This window comes from Pseudorca crassidens, chromosome 15 (assembly GCF_039906515.1).
Source record: "Pseudorca crassidens isolate mPseCra1 chromosome 15, mPseCra1.hap1, whole genome shotgun sequence".
Lineage (NCBI taxonomy): Eukaryota > Metazoa > Chordata > Mammalia > Artiodactyla > Delphinidae > Pseudorca > Pseudorca crassidens.
Genome location: NC_090310.1, coordinates 555644 through 573179, shown reverse-complemented (window position 1 = coordinate 573179; position 17536 = coordinate 555644). Strand labels below are relative to the sequence as shown.

The following is a 17536-nucleotide window of genomic DNA, read 5'->3' as shown; positions in this document are numbered from 1 at the left end:
AGAGGGTCTGCAGGCAGGAGACCCCCTCCCTGCGGGCTACACTGTCTCCCGCAGCTGTGTAGTGTAACCTGTGAGCACGAGGCAGCAGGGGCCCCCCAAACATGGCCCGTCTCAGGCCACCCCAGCTGACCTTTCCTTCCTTGGCTCCCCCACAGACCCGTGACCCCCAGTGTGGAGAGCCAGACCCCCACCCCTTCCTGTGTGTTGGGGCCTCCGGGAGAATCCAGTTCAGAACCCTGGGCAGGAGCTGATTAGAGGGTCCGAGCCAGGCCAGTGGGAGCCCACGCGGGAGGTCGGGGAGGTCGTGGTGGTCTAGGCGCCCCTCCCAGAGTGGGGCCTGAAAGGCCCTGGGGGGAACCACAGTGGGACAGAAGGGTCCCCAGGACCGCCCGCCTCCAAATGCACACACAACTCGAGAAAGCCTGACACGTGGTCGGGGTGCAGGAGGACCCCAGAGAAGGAGAACCGACCCATCTAGTAGACGGGCTCCTCTGTGCCCTCCCGGGCCTGTGCCGGGCCTGCCCCACCCTCCTGGGTCAGCCTTGGTTCATAGAGGAAGACTTTGCTCCCTGAGACTGGAGGGAAGGAAAAAGGTGGCTGGAAGAGAGGCCCGTTTGTAACCTGGGACACCCTCACAAGGCAGTGGGGACGGGGGGCCACTTGTGCCCGGTCGATGGAGCGTTGCAGGACGCCTGCCCTGTCAGTGTCTCCTGATGGCCCCGCGCCCACAGGCCAGGGACCGAGGCTGTGGTGCTACTCCCTGAATCTTGGCCTCAGCCCCCCACCCCCGTAGTGTCACCGGCAGGGGCAGGGCAGGCCTGTCCCCATCATGGAAGTGGCTAGGGAGGTGCGAGGCAAGGGGTCCTCCCGTGGTGGCAGCGGTCCCACGGTGACCGTCCTTCCAGAGTGTCCCGTTTTCATCTGCATTCCTGGCCAGTCCTCAACGAAGGAACTGGAGACTGAAGTCCAGTCTGTGGCGCCAGTGGTCGGTGCCAGCCTCGCTTCAAGGGATCACGGAGGGAGAGGGGTTCCCCCTGCACATTCTGCTGGTGCTTCCAGTGCCTTGAAGTTGCAGGACCCCCTGGGCTCCCCGGGGTCCTCCTATAGGGGCAGGGTTGTGGGTTTTCACTTTCTGGTTCTGGCTGGGGTGTGACCGGCGACACTGCCTGTCTCGGGGGCAGGGCAGGGCCGGTGGCCAGAGCACGAGGCCCGCCAGGGGTCCAGGCGCCCTGCTTGTGGACAAGGGCTGATGGGCCTCCTGGCCTGAAGGACCCGAGCCTGTCCTTCTTCAAAGCAGAGGGCTCTCTGCCTGAAGTGAGCCTGTGGAAACCTTCCAGATCGAGGTCATGCCGTTTCTGCTCTGTGTCTCTTGCCCAGAGTCACGGGGCTGGATGCTTCCTTCATGTAGTTGTGTTTTCTCTGTGTCGCTATTCCCGTAAGAAGTCAGCACGTTTCCTTTTGTTTTGTTGTTTATTTAGTGCATTTCCTGGATGTACTCAGTGCCTATGTTGCCCGGAGGCCGGTGAGGATTTAAGTGCTAAATGCACCTTTGATCACCCGTGTGCTGCGTTACTTAATACGGTGCGTGCAGACGTTCACGCGTGGATGCAATTTGTGCCTGAACTCCAGGGCCCTCCAGGCTCCACCGCGGTCCTCCAGGGTCCCTCGGGGCCCTCCAGGGTGGCCGTGGCTCACCAGCTTGGGTGCACATCTGCCAGAGGCCTTCCACACGGGCTGACTTGTTTTTGTGCCCTTTGAAACATAGCCTGAAGAGCTCTAATTGGAGAGGGGACTATGTGCTGAGGCTTAAGCTTTCACCTCACTTCGTGGGGGGGCCTGTGTTTTGTCTGGAGCAGCAGCGCGGTGTGGTGCTTCCGAGGAGACCCCAGCGGTCAGTTCCCCATGGTTGTGCTAAGTTGGGGAGATGGGGTCTGTGTTCCAGAGAGCAGTCGTGTTAACAGCACTGACCCTGCTGCCCCCAGGCCTTCCCCAGGAGTGGGCCTGGCCTGTGGGGAGTCCCGGGGTGGCTGTGGTCCGCAGGGCTTTCTGGGGGTGAGGCTTCTCCTTTCCCTGAAACTTGGTCCCCAGAAGGGCCCTCACAGGCTGCGGTTGTGGACTCCTGCGTTCCTTCCAGATGGTCTTGGTGTTTTCGTGGGCTGTCCCCCCGCCAGTAGTACCAGCGGGAGGGGCGGGGGCCCCCAGGCCTGAGTGGGTTTAGGAAAAGGACACAGGTCCCACAGGGGGACCGTCCCTGGGGCTTGGGCAGGTGTGCAGAGCCCAGGGGCTCAGAGGTGCTGGCTTCCTCACGTGGTCCACACCAGGGTTTGGCCCGGTAGCCTACGTTGTTTACTTGGAAGAGCCAGCATTTAAAGTTTAGGAGATTCACCTGTAAACATGTGTTTCTAGCTTTTCTTGAGAGTCCAGTTAGCTCAACGTTTGCCCCGGGCCCCCAGCTCCCCTGGCTGCTGCGCCCCTGTGTCTTGCCTGGCCCCTGGGCCTCATGGCTCTGAACAGCTCCTCTCGGGGGCCACGGAGTGTGGGCTCCCCCCACTGCCACGTCAGGGGCACCACCGGCCAAAGCGAGAGTGACTGAAAGAAGCTCTTTTCGTAGTTGCCAGAGTCCGTGCCTAACACAAGACCTAGATCCTTAACGCTGGACGTGCCAGCAGCCCCAGGAGAGGCAGTTGGACCCTTCAGGTGCCCCCCTCCATGGGACTGCCGGGGTCCACGTCCCCTCCCTCCCAGGCCCACGCTAGAGCCCTGGCCATGTCCCCCTCCAGCCTCCCTCCTGTGCCCTTCCGTGGGGACAGTGGCACCTCGGGCCATCACTGGGCCTGCAGAGTACCCCAAGAGCCCTCAGGGAGTGGGACCTGGCTCCCGTCTCTTGTGTGACCAGGCTTAGCCTCGGGGAAGCAGCCAGCACCCCATAGGGTCAGAGGGGCTTGGGCAGCAGGGGCCTGGACCTGGATTTGGAGGACACCACCGTGTCCTAGTGACAGTGGGAGCCATGGGGGGAGTTGCATCCACCCTGGGGGCAGATGCCTCTGACCCTTCCATTCCCTTCCCAGACCTGCCCAACCTGCTGGCCTCCCTCGGGAGTCAGTGTTGGCCAGTCCCCAGCCCTGACCCTTCCCTGGGACTTAGGGCCTCTTGGCCGGTGCAGTGCCCCCCTGTGTGGCTCAGAGGGGCAGGGCTGGCCTGCTGCTTTTAGTGCCAGCTTCTCTGTGAGCCAGCGGGTGTGTCTCCTAGACCCCAGTGCACCCCACTTCGAATTTGTGACAACGTGGAAGGGCCTGGAGGGTGTAGTAGTGCTGGAATAAGTCAGACAGTGTGATTTCACTCACGTGGAATCTAAAACACAAGGAGGCAAACCAAAGATGCAGAGATCAGTGTGGCGGCTACCAGAGGGGAGGGACGGGGGAGGGCGGGGCAAGTTAGAGGCTCAACCCCAGGGTGACAGATGGAAACTAAAGGTTTGGTTGTGAGCACACCGTTGCCTCCGCAGAAGTAGAAATTTACATAACGTTATGAGCCAGTGTTACTCCAGTGAAGAATACCTTGTTTTAAAAATCTGATTTTATTCCCTGTCAGCGGAAGTCTGGCTGATACTGGCGTTGGTGTTTCAGGCATGGTTGTGATTTTTAAAGCAAACACACACCCTTCGGGCAGCTGTGTGGTCAGAGCCCCTGCTGCCCTGTCCTCCAGGGTGTTCCAGCCTCCTGCCTCTCCTCCTCCCTCTCCCCCTCACTGTCTCCCTGCTTCTCCCCCCTCCCTCTCCCTCTCCTCACTGGCCCCTCCCTCCCCCTCCCAGTCCCCCTGCCTCTCCCTGCTCCCTCTCCCCCTCACTGCCCCCTCCCTCTCCCCCTCCCCTCCCCTCCCTCTCCCCTCCCCTCCCCTCCCTCTCCCCTCCCCTCCCCTCCCTCTCCCCTCCCCTCCCCTCCCTCTCCCCTCCCCTCCCCTCCCTCTCCCCTCCCTCTCCCCTCCCCTCCCTCTCTCCTCCCCTCCCTCTCCCCTCCCTCTCCTCTCCCCTCCCCTCCCTCTCCCCTCCCTCTCCTCTCCCCTCCCCTCCCTCTCCCCTCCCCTCCCTCCCCTCCCCTCCCCCTCCCCTCCCCTCCCCCTCCCCCCGCCCAGCTGCAGTGCAGTGTGGGTCGGGTCTGCGTGGAGCATCCATGCGAGGCAGCGGGTCGCCACTCCTCCCCGGGAGAGGAGCCCTGAGCCCCATACGGAGGCGCCTCCTGGGCAGGTGGGCTGTGCGTCCCGTGTCAGGGCTGCCAGGAGTCACCCGGTGCAGCCCTGAAGCTCCACGGCAGGTAAATCCCAGATGGTTTACAGAGGAGGAGGAGCTGGGGAAAGCAGCTCTTTTGTTTGAGAAGATTCCGGAAGGAGCGGGAGTGGAGTGGGAACACAAAGGTGGTCAGGGATTGGCATTTGTGACGGCCTGCCTGCCGGGGCATGAGAGGGTCCCCGCTGGGCCTTGCTCTCCGGGATGGGGGCTGTGGACGCTGGGTGTGCGGGGCCAGTGCCAGAGGCCTCCCTGGAAGTGCTGGAGCCGTGGCCGGGTCCCCAGGGCTTCCGGCCTGCATCACAGTGAACTCGCTGGGTCTGGCCTCCGGGGTGATCAGGAGACCTTGGACTCTGCTCTTGTTTGGTTTGTGGGGTAGGGGATCGCATCACAGGTCCCAGCGCCTCCTTCCTGCTCAGCCCCAGAGAGACTCTCCCAGGCACCTCCTGCCGCCCTTGGAGCCTGGGGGGGCGGTCCTCGGCGGGTGCGTGCAGCACCTGCCCCACCCTGCAGGACTTCCCCCGGGATCCCGGGACGAGCGGCCCAGCGTGGGCCACGGGGTCCAGGGAGCCGCAGTGGCACCTGCTCCCGAAGCCCTGATGGTGGTGCCCTTGCTTCCAGGGAGCCGCGTCCCCGGAGGAGCAGAGGGTCCTGGAGAGGAAGCTGAAGAAGGAGAGGAAGAAAGAGGCCCGGAGGCGGCTGCAGGAAGCGGGCATCTCCGTGGCCCAGAGCCCAGCAGCCAGGCGCTCGGGGGCCGCGCTGGCCTTGGACTACCTGTGCAGGTGCGCGACCCCGGAGGGATGCAGGCAGACCGACACGGGCTGCGGGCTCAGGGCCCCCAGGGGGGCGGGTGGTCGCAGCCTCCGCGGCTGTGTCTGGGGCCAGGGGAGCCGCCTGCTCCCCGCCTGGGCGTCTGGCGCCCGGAAGCGCAGCTTCAGCCGTCGGGGTCAGCGGTGACAGGTCAGTAGTTGCGGGCGCTTGGGCAAGGCTACCCCTCAGCCTCCACCTCAAATTAACCAAATGCAGGTGAAGAGTCTCACTCACCTGCCCCCATAGTGTTGTGACAACCTGACAAAATAATGGCCTTGGAGCTACCATGAAAGACTCATGGGCCATGTGCTGAGGATGGCATCTCACCACCACTGTCAACCTTGTCACCCCACCTACATCACCACCCGCACCCACGTCACCACTGTCACCATTCACGTCACCACCACCACGTCACGTCACCCCCCCCCCCGACATCACCATCCACGTCACCACCCCATCGTCATTGCCGCCATCAGCATTGTTGCTGTCTCCACCATCACTCTCGTCACAGGTCGCACACACCCCACATCTCCCTCCAGGAACCTGTGTTCTTTCGTGGAGTCCTCGAGATCCAGCCAAGGGTCGGGGTTGGTGGCTTGGAGCCGGTTCAAGAACAGAGTTCCTGGGGGCCCTGCAGAGGATTCTGGAAGGGCAGGGGGGCCTGAGGACGTGTGTGAACCCAGCGATAGGCTGGGAGGGGGCGTTTCAGAGCCCCGTCTTCCAAGAAGGAGGAGCTGCCCGGCTGCCCTGGCTCTGTATGAAGCGGAATCTTCCTGATTCCTGGACCGGGCTGAGCACCGATGAGTCAGCTGCACAGGCAGCCCAGGGTCCAGGCCTCCCCCTCCTCCTTGCCCCCGTCCCCCTCCCGCTCCCCCTGCTGTCTCTGAAGCCCGTGAGGTTGTGGCAGAGCATTAGACGCTACCCCGCGTCTCTCGCAAGCCTGGGGCCCCGCTGGGCCCGGGCAGGGCTCCCGCCTGCTGGACGGACTGGGGCTTGCCATTCCCCCAGCCCCAGCCGGAGCCTGCTCTGGCGCAAAGGGGGCACAGGCCGTAACCGGGACGGGTGCCCTGGGGAGCCTCGGGCCTTGTGCTGGGCCTGCCTGAGCCCCCAGGAGCAGCCCTTCTTCGGCTCTGCTGGAATCTCCGAGCGCACTGTCCCTTCCTCGTGGGGGCCTGCTCCCGTTAAGATCTGCCCGCCTCCCTGTAGGAAACACGCCTTCGATTCAGTGCCTCCCTCCCCACCCAGGGAAGGCCGGGTGCCTTCCTCGCACTGCAGGGGCCACCATTGGCTGGCCGGTGGGGGCCACGTGGAGCCCAGCGGGAGGGGAGGCCCAGCCTGCGCACCGGCGGAGGGAGCTGCCCGGCAGCCTCCCCTGACCCTGGGCCTGACCCTGGGCTGTGTTAAGGGGGTGGGGGGTACGGGGATGGCCAGCAGGCCCCTCGTTGACACCTGGTCCCGTCCCGGCACCTTTCACCTGCAGCTTAGGTGATATTTTCCGTGGTGAGCACGGCCGTACAAGGCAGCCAAGAGAGGCACCTGCAGGCTCCACTGTCACTCGGGGGACTGCTCTGAAGACGGTGGTCCTGGGGAGGGGACAGCGGACCCACTCAGCAGCTCAGACGGCCCTGCCCAGCGCTCCCCAGGGGACCAGAAGCTGTGGGGTGCTGTGGCTTCAGAGCAGCCGTCACATCTGGGTCCTGCACCGCAGGCAGCGCACGTACCTGCCTCTCACCCCTCTGGGTCGTAAGATCATCCTTCGGCCCTGACCTCACGGTGCTGAGAGCCGCGTCCTCATGGGAGCTGCTGGCGGTGCAGCACCCCCTTGAGAGGGTCGGGCTCGGCCCTCACCCCCGGTGCCCGCGCTCCCTCCCTGCTGACCTCTGACCTCTCACTTCCCCTGCTCACCAAAGTCACGCAGATGCTCCATCTGTGGGTCCCTGCCTTCTGGGGAGGTATTTTTGGGCGGGGCTGGGGGCCCCCGTGGTCACTCGGTCATCATTCACATGGTCCTGGTGTGTCTGGGAGCCTCCTCTGTCCGTTGTGGATTTCCGTGGGGCCGCACCACCCCCAGGCCTCCAGCCGGGTGCCCTTTGCTCCCCGTGGGCCCGGACAGCCCATCTGAAGCCAGTCCGATGCTCCAGACACCCGAGCCGCTTCTGGGGCCCGGCGGACCACAGGGTTGAGGTGACCCTGGTCAGAGCCCTGGGGTCAGGGAGGAGGGAGTGCTTCGGGCCGATGCCCAGCTCGTCTGCGTCACCAATGCAGCAGTGAGGGAGCCAGGCCTGAGGTGGTCCTTCCCTCCCAAACCCTCTGGCAGCTCAGGAGGGACCTTGAGACCCTGGGAAGAGCGAGGTCTTCCAGGGCAGATGAGTTGGCCAGGGCGCGATGCAGGTGGAACGACACAGTAGCTGAACTGGGGCCAGTGCGGGGGCATTCTTTATTATAAAGACTGCTTAACTGGAGCGAGAGCGAGAGCCCTGTGGAGACTGCAGAGGAGCAGATGTGAGGGGCCGGGCCGAGCCCAGGGAGCGTAGGGGCTCACGGGCAGCAGGGAGGTCACGGGAGCTGCGCCAGCACACTTGCGGGGAAGCGGTGCACTGCAGAACCACGGGGGGCCCCGTGGACGTGGACACCAGAGAGGGCTGCTTGCCCACGCTCGGAAGGAAGCTCCCTCCTCCCCACCCCGTGTGTCCAGCATCTTCTGTGTAACTTCGTTCCGTCTGGGAAGGAAGCATCTTGAAGGGCCCATCTCCACTTTCGCAGGCAGAGGATGAGCGGGGGGTTTGGAGCCGAGAGACAGTTACGTCATTACTGGCAGCAGGGAGCGGTCCCACTGGTGGCGGCGGCCCACACAGAGCGTGCCCTCCCAGTCGGGCCAGCAGAGGAGCCTGAGGAGATGGCCAGGGGCCGCTGACTCCCCAGCCCGGTGGCCCTTCCTCTCTCCCTTTCTTCCTCCCCTCCCTCGAGTCGCCCACCTCCCTCCCTTCCCCCTCCTCTTGGTGGGGTGCCCCTGCGGGTGCAGAAGACTGAGCTGGGCCCTGTCGTGGCACACACATTGCCCCGGCCTCGCCACTAAGCGCTGGAGGCGGGACTCCAGGCACAGGCAGGGTGTTGGTCCCCCAGGAGCTGTGGCCAGGTCCGGCTCGTCGGTGGCTGCCACGCGAAGTGCCCATGGTCCCCGGGCAGATGTGGGGCGGGGCCTGGGTGGTCGTGCCATCGCGTGACACGGCATGTGGGAAACTCCACAGGCGTGAAGCGTGTGCTTCTGCCTCAGCCCCGCCAGCCACGGGGCTGCTTGTCCTGAGAGAGTGAACCGGCTGGGCGATTAGGGAGGCCGACCCTCCTGCCGTCCTGCAGCCCCAGAGCCCGCACTCTGCCCACTCCACGCCGCCAGCGCCCGGGTCCCAGACACAGACCTCTGTCCGTCTCGGGGCCTCCGCCCCAGCGTTCGGGTCTCCCCTGGGCACTAGCTCCCAACGTGGCCTGCTTCCTCCACCTCGGGCCCCTTCAGCCTGGGCTTCATGGGACCAGCCGCGCTTTGCCGCAGCGTCCTCATCATCTGGGGGCCCGGTGCGTCTGAGGCCCTTGGGTGGTGACGTGCAGGCTGGGCCAATGGGACCCCTGCGTGGCCCTTGGGGTCAGGGCTCCTGGCTCCTCCCTGATGCCCAGCTCATGGCGTGAAGGCCACGCCTGCTCCAGTCGGCGGTCCTGCCGTCCTGCACGATAAACGTTTCTGGAAGAAGGACTGAGTTTGTGAAATTCAGAGTGTTCACGTTAGGGTCGTGGAACGATGGCCGTGCAGGGCTGAAAGAAAGTGTCCTTGTGCCCCCTGGTCCTGCCGTCCTGGCCGAGGGCCCCCGGCAGGCGTGCGGGGGCGACGGTCCTCCTGGTGCAGAACCCTGAGAGCCCCCTCCCGCCCTCGCGCTGGGAGGGTCCTCTGCAGATGTCCCGCGCCCCCAGCCAAGGAAAGGCCACCCAGGCCAGTGGGTGCAGGCCTTCCGGCTCCTCCTGTGCAGTACCTGAGACGTCGTGTCCTTGCCTCCCCAGCTGGGCCCAGCAGCACGAGAACTGGAGGTTTCAGAAGACGAGGCAGACCTGGCTGCTGCTGCATATGTACGACCGTGACCAGGTGGGTGCACACTCGGTGCGGGGGGGGGGTGCCCTGTGGGAGCACCCGTCCAGCCCTTCGTTTTACAGAGATGAAACCTGGGCTCAGGGAGGGACCCACTCAGTGTCAGGGAGCCAGAACCCCTGCCAGGTTTGCCCAGCGGCCGGACTCATCGTGGAGCTCCAGGCTCCCAGCTGCAGGAGGCGGCTGCGGTTCCAGGAGGGCCACCGTCCGCGTGCTTGGAAGTTCCACCCTCCCCTGTGGATCCTCGTGGGGTGTGGCTATCAGGCTGAGGCTGGGAGCTGCCGTCACCCCCAGACACTCCAGTGTGCGCCTGCTACACGTCAGGGCGTCCTACGGGACAACATCCCAGCCTGAGTCAGGGCTCCACGTCACGTCACTACTACACGTTCTTGGTGGCATCCTTGGGCGGGGGCCTGTCGAGAACCGCGCTCACCCGGTGTCTGGCACGTCCCTCATCTTACCCTCGTGACCCTGACGTGCTTGCAAGGGCAGTCGTGTGGCAGGGCGTGGCCGGCGTGGTTGGTTAGGTCCCCACCCGGACTCGGGGAAATAAACGTATGTGTTCGTCCTCCTCGTAGCTGGTCCGTGGTGGCTTGGTGTCGATGTTGATCACGTGACGCAGGTGGTGGCTGTCGGGTTTGTTCCTACAGAGTTACTGATTCTTTCAGTAACAGGCACGTGTCTTTGGGGGCTGCCCGTCTCTCGTCGCTCTCACTAGCCCGCTGTGGCCCTGTCTGGGGCTCTTCTGTTCCCTTCATCCCGTCTCCGATAGGAGGAGCTTCGCCACCCCCGCTCCAGTGGACTGTGGCTTCCCGCTTCAGCGTGGACTGTGCTGTTTTATTCAGTGGCTTGTAATCCATTTATCTGGGGCCGCTGTCACCATCTGTGACGATTGTGTAGCTTTCATTATGATGGTTAAGTGGCTCCCCGGCGGGGAAGTTGAGGGCGGACTCGGCCCTGTGTGCACTTGATGGGGGGTGGGGGACCCTCCGTGGAGGAGGCACCTGTGAGCTGAGTTCTGAAGTCAGGCCGTGGCTGTTGGGCGGGTGGGGGACAGCGGGGTGCAAAGCCTGGGCCGGGCCAAGCCAGCGATGCCGCAGGAATCGGAGCCCCAGGCTGGGGGATGCTGCCTGGGCCTCCTTCCCCAGGACCACCCCCCACTCCTGCACAGCCCCACGCCCACTCCCCACTGGGCCAGCTCAGGGCACCTGCCCCTCCTCCCTGTGGCCCTCAGGTTTTGAAGTCAGTGTGAGTCACTTGCTGCTTTCGAAGTGGACTTGCAGTCGCCCCTGTTTTTAGCCCCATCCTTTAACTCTCGCTTCCAGCAGCACCCACACAGCCAGTTGTGGAGTCCCGGGCTTGGGGGCGGGGATGGTCTGCAGCGCGATTGGCGTTTCTCAGCTTGAGCTTCACCTTCGTCAGATCTGCTGAGTCACCGTCATTCATCTCCAACCCCAGAACGTTGTCACTCTTATCTTTCCTCTGCTCTCTCTGTTCTAAGAGATTTATCTGTTATTTTTTATTATTTTTTAAATAAATTTATTTATATTTTTTTATTTTTGGCTGCATTGGGTCTTTGTTGCTGCACACGGGCTTTCTCTAGTTGTGGCAAGCGGGGGCTACCGTTCGTTGCGGTGCGAGGGCTTCTCATTGCGGTGGCTTCTCTTGTTGTGGAGCACAGGCTCTAGGCACGTGGGCTTCAGTAGTTGTGGCACACGGGCTCAGTAGTTGTGGCTCACGGGCTCAGGAGTTGTGGCCCACGGGCTCTAGAGCGCAGGCTCAGTAGTTGTGGTGCATGGGCTTAGTTGCTCCACGGCATGTGGGATCTTCCCGGACCAGGGCTTGAACCCGTGTCCCCTGCATTGGCAGGCGGATTCTTAACCACTGCACCACCAGGGAAGCCTGATTTATCTCTTTAAAAATGTATCTGCTTACTGTTGATTTAGTGGCATTTCAGGAGGGCGTGAAAACTGACGTCTGCCAGCCTCTGGAACGCAAGCCGGAGTCTGTGGGGAGAAGAGCGGGGGCCAGCAGAGGACAGCGGGCTGGCCGCCCTTTCCACCTCCCCCAGCCCGTTGTCCTGCAGCAACTCCTCGGGGCCCGGCCTGAGGGTGCTGAGGGCTGGACGGTCCCCTCGCAGGCCCGGGGCCCGCAGTGTGGACATCCTGCATCTCCACGCGCCACCCGCCCAGCCCTGACGAGTGTTCTCTGCCCCGTCCAGGTCCCCGACGAGCACTTCTCCACCTTGCTGGCCTACCTGGAGGGGCTCAGGGGCCAGGCCCGCGAGCTGACGGTGCGGAAGGCAGAGGTGCTGATGCGGGAGCTGGACGAAGCGGGTGCAAGCGCCGACGCCCCACTGCCGGGGAGGACCCAGCGCGTCCGGCAGGTGCTGCAGCTGCTCTCCTAGCAGGCGGCGCGGGGGTGCGGGGGTGGGGTCCCTGGCCCTCCTGGCCCCTGACCCTTGCAGGGACCACTGCTCTCTCCTGATTCCTTGGCCAGAAATTGTTTATAGGGGATGACAGTTTTAACCCCTTCACAGCAGAACGCAGTCACTCTGAAATAAGCTGCCCTCCCAGTGGCCCTCAGGCCCCCAAGGAAGTTGCTTATTAAGGGAAATGCCCGTTTTTGTCCCAGGGGTGTCTTAGAGACACCAGAGCTGGCCCTCCCCGCCCGCTGTGGTCCATCCGTGTGGGGGCTTGGGCCCCCCCATGGGTCTGGCGGCCCCTCGGTGCCGGCCGCCTGGCCACCTGCCTGCGTTCACCTAGGGGCCTGCGCTGTGGCTCGTCCATGTCGCCTCCCTCCTCAGGCAGCCACGGCTCCGCTGGCCACTTACAGGGAAAACCTGGGTGTATTTTCAATAAAAACCGGCCTCTGGAGGCTGTGGCTCTTGTCGCGTGACTCGTTCCCTGCCTGTGGGGCGTGGGCTCCGTGGCCTCCCAGGACGGCGTCCCGGCGAGCCCCTCGTGTAGTCTTCTGGCTGCAGGCTGACCCCTGCTCTTCAGGCCATGTTTCCAGGTGTCGGCAGGGGACACGCGCTGCCCTCCCGCACCTGCCCAGCCGGGAAGCACCTGCTCTGTCCCCCATCCCCGGAGGAGCGCGTGCGGCCAGGCCGTCTCCACAGACAGTCAGACGTGGTGGCGGGTGACTGTGCAGTTTTGAAACTCTCCACCGAGTCTGTGATGCTCTGCCCCTCGGGCGTGGTCAGCTTCCAGCCTGGGAGACGCATGGGCACCACGTGGCTTCGAGGCTCCTGTGATGGGGTGGGGGGAGCCGCCCCAGGTGACCCCGAGTGAAGCAGAGGGGCCCGAGCCCGGAGTCCTGCTCCGGTTGCAGGTTTGTGAGCCACGTAACCAGGGGGCAGTAGGAAAGCAGAGTCCGAGAGATTGCGTCACGTGGGCAGCTCTGTCGTGAATTCCATGCTGACAGCCCGTGAGTAACAGGGGCCCTTTATTCCAGAATGAGGTCCCGGGCCTTCCTGTGGCCACTCCTGGCTTGGCTGGGCCCCGACCGTGGCCCTCGGGGATCTCGCCTCAGAGCAGCATCCCCAGTTCAGTTCAGTTCAATTCAGTGTCTGAATGGCGGAGGTGGGGGTGGTGGCCCGAGGGGGGGTGACCCGAGCCCAGGAGGGCCACACGTCTCGAGGGCCCGGGCAGGTCCCTCGCTGACCACTTGGGGCCTTTCCCTCTTCTCACCTGTGACCCCGGACTCAGGGTCACGCCACCCCACGTGGCGAGCCTCGTCCACGCTGGAGTCTCGTCTGCTCCCCCCCATGAGGGGCTGCTGTGCTGCTCCCTGAGGGGCCTCTGGCCTGCCCCCGCCCGCTGGGCACACACGCACACACGTCCAGTTCTGGGTGGGAGTCACTGGCCAGGCACCTCCTTTGGCCTTGCAGACCTTGGAGACGGAGTGAGGAGGCCCAGCCCTCCTGGAGGCCCTCAGGTGAGGTGAGGTCCCCGACGGGAAAGCACCCTGTGACGACGAGCCATCGCGGTTCTGCAGGTAATCTGTGGATGATGCCGCCGCCCGGGTGCCAGCCTCACTGTCCCTAAGCTTTGAGGCATTTTAAAAACACGAGAAATAGACGTACAATAAAGGAAGGTCCACAGGACACAGGGAAGGGGCAGGTTCTCTTTAAGGAATCCGGGCTGAGACATAGACGTACAGTAAAGGAAGGTCCACAGGACACAGGGAAGGGGCAGGTTCTCTTTAAGAGATCCGGGCTGAGAAATAGACGTACAGTAAAGGAAGGTCCACAGGACACAGGGAAGGGGCAGGTTCTCCTTAAGGGATCCGGGTTGACTGATCAAGAACATAGCTCTGGGTTTCCTGGCAGCCAAATCGAAAAGGGAAACGTGGTGGTACCGGGTCCTCATCTGCTGTTAATGGGAAACGGCCCAGGAGAGCCAGGCGCTCCCCTTGTGCACAGAGGCTCTTGGACACCGACTTAGGCGGCTCCCGTAGGGTGTGCAGTGCCGTCCTCTGCGGCGTCCCCCCGGCAGAAGGCGCAGGGGAGGTGATGCATCGCTTGGTGTGGGACCAAGCTCAGGGTGCAGGCGGTTCCTGGGGTCCCTGTGTGGTCATAGGTGGCACTCTGATGGCCCCAGGGGTCAATTGATGTGGAGGGACTGAGCCTGGTGGCTGCACAAGGGTAGTAGGCTCGCCGGCCGCCTTGTCCGTCCGTGGGCTGAGGAGCATCTCCCTGAGGGGGCAGGTGGAGCTCCACCACCTGTTGTGGGGGGCGTCCCAGGCGTCCGTCAGGTCAGCGGCCACGGCACCCCGAGGGATCAGGATGGAGCTGGCGGGGCTTTTTCTGAGGTGCGGCCAGGCTCACTGGCCTGTCAAAGCCTCAGCCCCCCGCACCCTGGCCCTCCGAGGAAGCCACCGCCACGGAGCCAGTAGTTGTAAGGTTATGGCTGAGAAGCAGGTGTTTCCTGTTGGCCTCGCCTGTGGGATGTGGGGACTCAGCTGCTTCTGCACCCCAGGAGGTTCACGTCCACTTTGGGTAAACTGGTGTTGAGTGTGTCCCGTCGGTCCTGTAAGGATACAGTGACCAGCCAGAGTGTCCCTGCACGGCGGGAAGGAAGCTGGAATGGAGGGGCCTCGGGAAGTTAGACGCCCGAGCCGGGACCCCTGCCCCCAGTGTGCTCTCCCCCACCACGGGTTTGCCCTGCGAAGTGGGTGGCGGCCACGCAACACTGTTGGGTTCTGGACTCACAGAAGAACGTCTCCAGTCAAAGCCCCCGCAGGCCCGGGAGCTGAGACCGCAGCCTGTATGTCTGTTCTGGAGGGTTCGCTTGTGCTTTAGGGCTGATGCGGTGTGGCCAGGGGCCAACCCTGGAACCAAAGGCAGATCTGGACCAAGAGCCACCCGCCGGCCCCCAGAGGTTCCCCCTCAAGAGGCTGGGGCACTGCAGCCTTAGGAACAGACTGTCCAGGGACTGACCAACCCACGTGAGCCCAGTCCTCACGTCCAGCCCACCTGCCCCCTCCTGACCCACGATGCCCGGGGGCCCTTGATGGACGTCTGCCCGCGGACGCTTCTCCCAAAAGCCGCACAGCCAGCGAGAAACAGGATCTAAAGCTTGGCGTGTCCGACGAAGGGTGAGCAGTTAAGAGGTGCTTCATCCGTAAGATGGGCCGTGGCTGAGCCTTTAGAAGGGAGGGAACGGGCGCATCGCGACGGGCCTTGAGGACATGATGCTCAGTGAAGTAAACCCTTACAGAAGGACAAACACTGTGTGATTCCACTCTGCGGGTCCCTGGAGAGACAGAACGTAGGCGGTGGGGCCCAGGGCTGGGGGAGGGGGAGGGGAGCTGGTGTTTAATGGGACAGAGTCTCAGTTTGGAAAGACGAGAACGTTCTGTGTGTGGGTGGTGGTGACGGTTGCTCAACAGCGTGAACGAGCGAGATGTTCCTGAACTGGACACTGAGAAGCGGGTAGGATGGTAAATTGTATGTTCTCTCTGTTTTACCACAGTAAGAAAAATACTTTAAAAAATGAAACAGGGCTTCCCTGGTGGCACAGTGGTTGAGAGTCCGCCTGCCGATGCAGGGGACGCGGGTTCGTGCCCCGGTCTGGGAAGATCCCACGTGCCACGGAGCGGCTGGGCCCATGAGCCATGGCCGCTGAGCCTACGCGTCCGGAGCCTGTGCTCCGCAGCGGGAGAGGCCGCAACAGTGAGAGGCCCGCATACCGCAAAAAAAAAGAAAGAAACAAAACCAACAAAACCAACTAGAATGTGAGATGACTGACCTGTCAGCTCCCACCCAGGGGTCGATCTGCACACTGGGTAGGGGGGAGGGCTTCTGCCTTTCGGCAGGGGTCAGGGGCAGCCCCAGGGGCCAGGCAGATGTCCACTGTCCCCAGTTCCTAGTCCCACCTCCCTCGCTGAGGAGCTGAAGAAGCTTTCAGACTGTCTGAGTCCGGCAGGCGGGTCCAGGGGTTGGTTTCCTGGGTCAGACGACAGACGTCAAACTTGGCAAAACGTGCTGCGTTCGTGTCGACATAAAGCAGGGGGAAGGGATCGGTTTCCCCAGAGGCCAGGTGCTCTCGGCTCTCCTGGGCCCCAGCCAGCTGGTCCGGCTCTGGCCATTTCAAGGCGGGGGCAAGGGGAGCCTGAGAATGGAGGCCTGGGTCCCCTGCCGAGAGAGGGTGGGGCCCAAGCCCTGGACTGGGGGGGACGAGGGTCTCGCTCACACCAGCCCTCTGCCCAGTGCCCCACAGATGTGCATCTGGACTGGGGTGACTGCCCCCTGGGGTGGGAGGCGGAGATGCTCTGGGGCAGGTGACGAGCAGCCCACCGCCTGAGGGCGCCGAGCCCCCGCCTGACGTCCCAGGCGCGTCCCCCCAGTGAAGCCCCATCCTCGCCAGAGCCTCGGCCCAGAAACAGGGTTCCCCAACTCCCAACGCCATGCACGGACACCCCGGGGTCACCGTTGTTCGCAGCTGTGTCTCTGCCGCCGGCGCCCCGCCCCCTTAGCTGCGTTCGAGCCGCCGAGGCCACCTGTGGGGCCGGGCTGCCCCGAGCAGCAGCGTGTTTGTATTTTTATTTATTTATTTTTTAAAAGTTTATTTTATTTATTTTTGGCTGTGTTGGGTCTCCGTTGCTGCGCGCAGGCTGTCTCTAGTTGCGGCGAGCGGGGGCTACTCTTCGTCGCGGTGCGCGGGCTTCTCATTGGGTGGCTTCTCTTGTTGGGGAGCACAGGCTCTAGAGCGCAGGCTCAGTAGCTGTGGCGCATGGGCCTAGTTGCTCTCTGGCGTGTGGGGTCTTCCCGGACCAGGGCTCGAACCCGCGTGCCCTGCCTTGGCAGGCGGACTCTCAACCACTGCGCCAGCAGGGAAGTCCGAGCGGCACCTTTTTAAATCCTTTTCTGCCAGGATCTACCCCTTCCAACCCAGCAGGACGGCTTTTCAAATTTGTTTTTGGCAAATTAAAATAACTGCCGTAAACCGTCAACCAACCAACCAGGTTCTTTTGAGAAAACTTAACATCACCTTTGAAAGTGGTTCATCTTGTCACCTATTCTTGTAAGTTAGAAAATAAGCGCCTTAGCTTCTGGGTCCCGCACCTGGGCCCAGTGGGATGTCCCGGGAGGTGCCGCGGCCACGGTTCCTGCTCTGGGTCCACGGCAGGGAGCAGGGGTCTTGCGATGGCGATGCTAGCATTTTCCCTCCTTACAGCCGTACCCACCTCATCCCACCAGGGCCCGCTGCCAGGAAGCTGAGTCTCTTCCCACAGCAGCTTTGGGCCAGTTCTGTGGCCTCCGGAACATTCTGCCCCCACCCTGCAGAATGAAGCTTGGTACCTCGGCTGTGCCCTGGGTGAGGCGGGCTCCCTGCGCCCCGCGTTCAACGCCAGGTGTTCCAAACCGACAAGAAGAGGACAGTGAACCCTCGCTGCCCTGCCCCCAGCCCTCTCCAGGGATGTGGGGACCACCCTCCCCTTCCCGGGCCCACTGTGACGTATCGTGGCCACAGCCCTGCCCTTCACTATTAGGAAGCTTCCCCTCCCCACACCCCACCCCCTGCCCCAAGATCTGCGTGCTGACTGGTGCGTTCTGGGTCGTTCCATGTGAAGCCCCTGGAGGGTCACAGGGTGGCTGGCACTGGAAGCCCTGGGCCTCGCTCTCCCAGCCCACCCTGCTCACCAGTTCACATCCCAAGGGTAGCCTCCCCACGTGGTCACTGCGACTTAGCGCGGTCCCAGGCTTTTCAATTTGCACTCATCTGACACTCCCCAGTGTCGGCTCTCCTCCAGGAAGGCCCTCTGGTGCCCAGCTGGGAACAGAGGCTTTTCCTGTGTGCCCCGAG

General features: G+C 63.4%; 1 protein-coding gene across 8 annotated transcripts in view; it reads left to right on the top strand.

Moving 5' to 3' along the window:
- C15H7orf50 (chromosome 15 C7orf50 homolog) overlaps positions 1-12100 on the top strand; it is a 95723-nt gene extending 83623 nt beyond the window's left edge. For 5 of the 8 annotated variants that reach the window (XM_067705280.1, XM_067705279.1, XM_067705277.1 and 2 more), the window contains 3 exons: positions 4904-5064; positions 9140-9221; positions 11446-12100. In XM_067705280.1, the coding sequence (XP_067561381.1) occupies positions 4904-5064; positions 9140-9221; positions 11446-11631 (429 nt within the window). In that variant the 3' untranslated portion in view covers positions 11632-12100. Of the gene's footprint in view, positions 1-1653; positions 1892-4154; positions 4311-4903; positions 5065-9139; positions 9222-11445 lie in introns of those variants that run through there. The other 3 variants (XM_067705282.1, XM_067705278.1, XM_067705284.1) reach the window with 3 other exon arrangements.
- Positions 12101-17536: the final 5436 nt, after the last annotated feature.